Source organism: Trichechus manatus, unplaced genomic scaffold, assembly GCF_000243295.1.
Source record: "Trichechus manatus latirostris isolate Lorelei unplaced genomic scaffold, TriManLat1.0 scaffold00048, whole genome shotgun sequence".
Lineage (NCBI taxonomy): Eukaryota > Metazoa > Chordata > Mammalia > Sirenia > Trichechidae > Trichechus > Trichechus manatus.
In genome coordinates this window covers 2,451,943-2,458,388 of record NW_004443984.1, presented here as the reverse complement: position 1 = coordinate 2,458,388, position 6,446 = coordinate 2,451,943, and the positions used below count along the sequence as shown (strand labels likewise).

The 6,446-nt window shown below is 53.0% G+C and overlaps 1 protein-coding gene across 1 annotated transcript; it reads right to left on the bottom strand.

Annotated features, from left to right (window-relative positions):
- Positions 1-1,655: 1,655 nt before the first annotated feature.
- Positions 1,656-5,890, bottom strand: FCN3 (ficolin 3; the record flags this gene model as incomplete). Its single annotated transcript, XM_004377245.1, is given in 9 exon segments — positions 1,656-1,831; positions 1,834-1,896; positions 2,715-2,846; positions 2,948-3,077; positions 4,435-4,562; positions 4,786-4,817; positions 5,027-5,075; positions 5,424-5,519; positions 5,815-5,890. Coding segments are annotated over 9 exon segments (882 nt in total), but the record flags the coding sequence as incomplete, so codon positions are not given.
- Positions 5,891-6,446: the final 556 nt, after the last annotated feature.

Below are 6,446 nucleotides of genomic sequence, written 5' to 3'. Positions count from 1 at the left end.
CTAGGAGGTTCTCAGCACAGAGACCCTGTGCTCCACTCCTAGCTTTCCTGCTCTTGGATTGGCTCTCTTTTAAGCCTACCAGTATGGCAAAACTGACCAATTCCCTTGTTAGGGTTCCATACACCTTATTTGCATGGTCCCACCCCCACAGGGGTTCCATACACTTCATCTGCATTATTAACAAGCTATCCAAGCAGCTTATTTGCATAGTTCCACCCAATCATTTGGTGGGAGTTACAAGACCATGGCAAGAAAGGCCATATAAAAGTGATATATCACACTACACCTACTGCAAACATTTCTTTACCCACCTGAAGGAGAACCCAGAAATCCCAGCCCTTCCCAGCTTTAAATCCCCAAGAATCCCTAACCTTCCAGTATGAACTAGCCAGTGACTGAGGCAGCAACCTAGTGTAAATATCAGTAGACCCTGAAATCAGGAACTGGGGACTGGAAGAAGTTGAGTAACTTGTCCAAGAATGCTTAGCTACATGACAGAGCAAGATTCAAACTCAGGACTACCTGTGACTGCAGATATCTGCTCTTAACCATTTATTTTTCTGCCACTTACTACAATGTGGCTTTGAACAAACTGTTCCTAAGTGCTAGCTCAGTGGCTACTGTTTTACTGTCCTATTGCCCCATGGAAGAAAAATGTACCTTCTGTGGTTTGACCCTAGGTTCAAACCAGCCCCCAATGGGACAGGCAAGAAATAGCAGAGGGTCACCACCGACTACTCTGACAGTGATCACAACAGAGCATTCCAGACAGAACTGGAGAAAAATGTAGAACAAAATTCTAACTCACATAAATAAGACCAGACTTACTGGTCTGAGAGAGACTGGAGAAACCCCGAGAGTATGGCCCTGGACACCCTTTTAACTCAGTACTGAAGTCACTCCTGAGGTTCACCCTTCATCCAAAGATTAGACAGGCCCATAAAACAAAATGAGACTAAATGGGCACACCAGCCCAGGGGTAAGGACGAGAAGGCAGGAGGGGACAGGAAAGCTGGCAATGGGGAACCCAAGGTCCAGACGGGGAGAGTGTTGACATGGCATGGGGTTGGCAACTAGTGTCACAAAACTATATGTATATTAATTCTTTAATTAGAAACTAATTTGCTCTGTAAACCATCTAAAGCACAATAATAAAAAAAAAATAACAGAGGGTAAGAAATAAGCTTACAACAGAGGCTGGGATGAAGAGCAGACAATTTAGAAGGGAGAGGCACCTAGGCAACAGACAGGGTGAGAAAGCTGTGCAATTCCTGCCACAAAACCATCCAATTGCAGGACCTAGAGGACCCAGGGGAATTGTCAGTGGATGCTTGAATCTCCTCCGTGACCTCCACTGAGTGCCCCTCTGGCCTTGACTTGCACACCTCCAGAGATGGAAGCCTTACTTCCTTAAGAGGCAGTCCCTTCCACCTTCCTGACTGGAAGGCCTTCCTTGAGTGGAGCTGAAACGTATGTCCCTGCTCTGCCCTCTTAGATTTTTCCCAGTAACTGGAAGAGTCTTGCAAGCCAGGAAAGGGTTACGATGACTTTATTTTAAATGTGGGCAGGGGTCAGTGGCAGTTGGCAAGGGGGAGAAGTGGCTAAGGGTACGGAAGCTGTACAGCGCAGATAAGGGTGTTGGCTGCCAGGGTGCCCTAGCGAAGCATCATCCGAACCCTGCAGTAGGGGTAGCCCACGCCACGGCCTGAGTCCCAGTTGATGCCATACTTGTGAGCTGTGGCCTCAGATGCCTCGTAGCACCCATTGAGATTGGATGTATAGCAAGATTCATACCACCAGGCTCTGTGGACAGCCACCGCACAATTGCCCCGTTTGTATTGTGGTCAGCGTCATAGGTGGTGAAGGGCCTCCCACTGTGGAAACTCACGGAGGCCCCTGGGAGGGAGAAGATGGGAGGTGGCTTGGTGTCTGGCATCGTGCCTGGCACCCTTGGAGATATTACTTCACAGGAGCCTCAGAGCAACTGTGAGTTGGAGATTTTCAGGCCCTGTGAGAAAGCAGCAGCTCCAAGGGGCCAGGTTGTTTGCCCAAGGTCATCCATCTAGTCACAGGGACACAGACTCAAACTCAGGACTGTCTGGCTCCAAAACCACCAGCTTTTCCCTCTGCGTTGTCCCCACCCAGAATTCCCAGCTCTAGCTCCTTTGTTCCCTCCCGGCTCTCATCAGCCACCTGAGCAATGCTGCCAGGGAGAGTTGGGAGGAGACTTTTGGATGCCTGGGCAGGAAATGGGGCTCCCCTGGGGCACCTCCTCATAACCACTTCCCTCTTTCAAATCTCTCCTCAACAGTCACTGTTTCTCTGAAAAAGTCTTCCCTGGTTTCTCTTCTGAAGCAGAGAACGTGAACACTCAACAGAGCCTCAGATGGCATCCACGGCCTCCCTCCCTGCCTCCCTGCCCTTTTAGAGGGGAGGAAACGGAGACTCTGACGGGGAAGGGACTTGCCCAAGGTCACATAGTTGGTCAAGTGGCAGAGCTGGGTTCCAAATCAGGCCTCTTTTGCCACCAGAGCCCAGATTCTCCATTTCTGCACCATCCTGCCTCATGACCGCCATTCCTCAGAGGAGGAAACGGGCCCAAAGAGGGGAACGGCCTGGCTGGGTCATCAAGGAAGCAGTGGCAGCGCTGGGGGAGGAGCCAGCCCCCTTCCCCTTCTGCACCTCCTCCAGGGCCTCTCCTCAGGTCTACTTACCTGCTGTGCCCTCTGAGAACTGGCCCAGCACTAGCTGGTAGTGATCTGCCTCCCCAGGAAGGCGGAAGGTAATGTAGTGAGCAAAGGTACGGTTGCTAAAGTCCTCCAGCTCCACCCGCAGCTCCCAGGTACCTGGGTCGAGAGGAGAAAGAGTAATTCTCAGTTCCCAGGGTGGGGGTTCAGGATGACAGAGGAATACCCCTGAGGCCCCTTGGACCCTTCTGGGAACTTACCCTTGAGAGTAAGCTGATACAAATTCTCATTCTCCAGCCAGAATTCAGACTCCTGGCTCCCAAAACCTCCTTTGTAGGAGGCCCAAGAGCGAAAGAAATCCAGAGAGCTGTCCTGCCGCCTCTGGAACACCTAGGGAGGCAGGAGTGCAGGACATTGACTATTACTCCAGGCTGGTTTGGGATGGGGAGAAGCAGGGGTAGTGGCAGCTGTGGGTGGCTGAGCTGTGAGCGCTGGGTGGCATTTCCCCTCTATTTGGATTGGGGACTTGTTAAAACATGATTCCTTCATATGAGCTCTGCCTGTGAATATATTGATGAACTCTACATCCCCTTATGAACTTTCATGACACTCAACTCCATGCCAAATCAGGCCCTAGGGGAGACAAGGGATAGAGATACTGTCCTGACCCTTGGAAGACGGTCAGTCCTACTGGGAGTCAGAGTCAGCATAAAAACAAAAACAAAAAAAACCCCATTGCCATCGAGTCAATTCTAACTCATGGTGAACCCATGTGTTACAGAGTAGAACTGCTCCATAAGGTTTTCTTGGCTGTAATCCTTATGGAAGTAAATTGCCAGGCCTTTCTACTGCAGCACCACTGGGTGGGTTTGAACCACTAACCTTTAGGTTGGTATTTGATTTTGTGCCACCCAGGGACCTCAATTCCATATAACCTGCTTTAATTTACTCTAAGAATCAAGATGTTAGAGCAGAGAGGTCACTTTTCCTAATCCTTCTCCTAATCCCAGAGGACACTTGGGCCTTACCCCTATGCCCCACCTCCCTTCCTCCTCCAAGCCAAGCAGTCCCCAGGCCTTGTAGAGTTTCCCTCCTAATTATTGTTCAGTTTAAGTGTACCCATTTCCAGGGTTGCCACTGTCCACTGCCGTCTACTGCCCGGACCCTGCAGTCCTCCTAACTAGCGTCTTTGCCTCTCCTTTTGCCCCCACTACAGCACATCTCTCACAGTGTGGCTGGAGTCATCCTTCCAAAACACAAGTCTGACCTGGTCCCTCTCCAGCTTAAAACTCCTCTGTGGCTCCCCATTGCCCTCCATCCTCCTCAGTCAGTCATTCAGTGCCCTCTGTGAACTGGCCTTTGCAGAGCTCCTCAACCCACCTCTGGCCAACACCGGCAGACCTCAGCTGACTACCCATGCTCTCAACTCACTCACACGGTCCCCCCAAACCCTCTAATATCCTCCTGCCTCCTTTGTTTTTCCTTCTACCTGGAGTGCCTTCTGTGCCTCGTCTGTCTGGAGAATTTCTACACAGCCTTCAAGACCCTTTCAAATGTTACCTCCTCTGTGAAGACTTCCCAAACTTCTTCAGGTCCCCTGGGTGCTCAGTGAACATTTGTCAGTGACTGACTTTAAGGAAAAACCTGGCTCCAGTGGGCTCTGGCTCCCCCTAGGGCTGAGGGGAGAAATGCCCACTGGCCTTGGCCTGCTAGCTCCTTCTCCTCCATCCCTACCCCTCACACTCACCAGTCAGCCGCCCCCTGCTGAGTCCATGTCACAAAAGACTGGGAGGACCCTGCTCTCGGGTAGGCACAGATGGTACCAGCCAGTCAAAGTGTTCCCTTGGCTCAGCAGCTCCTGGCAGCTCCTGGGGTCTGGGGAAGGGGAAAGGGACTGAGGGGAGCTCCCAAATTATTCCCTGGACCCCATGCTCTGGGCAATGAAACAGTGTGGGACCAGGAACATGCTCGGCCCCCTCAGGCCCCTGAGGGGGGTTCTAGGGAGGGTTGTGGGGAGGGGCCTGGCCACATCTGGGGTCCACCAACATCCCAGCACCACCTAATTCCAAGTTCCCGGCTCCAGCAAAGGCTGCCTCACCCTCCTGGCACCAGAGCATGTCCACTGGATCTCTTGCCCCAGGAAAGGACTGAGTGTTGGCTCTGGGGTCAAAGCATTCCCAAGGGAATGTCCAGGACCACCAGTGGGGAGAGTGACAGGCCCTTCTCCTAATCCTGTCCCCCTAGCCTCCTGCCTCCCAGCAGTGGTCAAGTGGAGACACCCACCCCTCTCCAGCTGAGGGACAGATGCAAAGAAAGGAGGGGAGACTGCAGTCCCACACTCACCAGGCTCACCCTTGGGGCCCATCTTGCCTGGTGGTCCAGGTTGCCCTGAAATCCAAGAGGCAGAGATGCCCTAAGGCCTGCCCTGTGCCCAGGACCAAAAAGGAGCAAGGGGTTTGGAACCAGAGGGTTCAGATCCCAGTTTCACCCTGTACTGGCTCTGAGTGTGGGCAACGACTTACCCTCTCCGAGCCTCAGTTTCCTCCTTGGTAAAATGGGGATGATAACCCCTACCTCACAGAGTTGCTCTCAGGATGCAGAGTGCCCAGCCAGGAGCCTGGCACGGAGTAGGTTCCTTGCCCTCTTGCCGTGGCCCCTCAGCACGAATAGTAATTGCTGCATCCCTAGCCCCCCAGTTCACCCCAAAGCTCCTGCTGGCTCCCCAGCATCTCTCACCTGAAGGGCCTGGAGCCCCCTTCTCCCCAGGACTTTCTGGGGCTCCAGGACAACTGGGCAGGAGGACAATTTTGCTGACTTCTATTTCCCTGGGTTCTGCAGTGAGAAGCAGGGCCAGGTGGGCACAGGGTGGTCAGGGGGAGTGGGCCCTCCTCCCCCAAACCTCTCTGCAGTTCTGTCTCCATCTCCCATGGATTCTAGTGGTCAGGACGCAAACCTCCAGAGCAGGCAAGCATTTACATCATTTGCATCTATTTTCATACATTTACATGCAGAGCCCAAACTATCAAATTCCCACCCTGCTCTTTGGGTCTGGTGAGCCTGGGTGGGGGAAGGACACTCAGGGAGGAAACGAGGGGTGGGTTGGTGAGGAGGGCATCCTAGGCCCTACCTGGGCAGCTGGGGGACTCTTGGGTCCTCAGGCAGCTGGGTCTCCCAAGGAGCAGGAGCAGCAGGGAGAGTGGTGTTCACAGTTGGCCCATTTTTCTGGTGTCACAGAGGGAAGATGGCAGCTTATTTGAGGGCCAGACTGGTAAGGGGAAGTGAAACCAGACTCCCGCCATCCACTCCCCTAGGTCCACTCCATCCAGGCTGGAGCTAGCAGGGGGTGGGGGCATTTCCTTCCTCAGTCCCAGAGAGAATGGGCATTGTCCCTGCCCTGTTTACCCAGGATGGAGTCCAATTCCTGATCCTGGCCTCCAGGGCTCCCCAACCTTCTCTCCAGGACTCTGAATTCACACGGGGCTTTTCCGCATTTGAACCTTGGTTCTTGCTGTGCCTTCCATCTGGAAGTCTCTCCTCTTCATCATGGAGCTCCACCTGTTCACGAAGGCCCAGCCCTAATGCCATCTCCTCTAGGAAACTTTCCCTGACCCTTCTCAACAATATCAATAATGACCAAGCCACCACTTATTGGGCACCCAGTGCACCCCAGATGGCATGCTGGGTGCAGTTTGTCATCACCTCCGATCCTTACACAGCCTGCTCAAAGTCATTATGATTGGATCTGGGCTATAGGCCTGG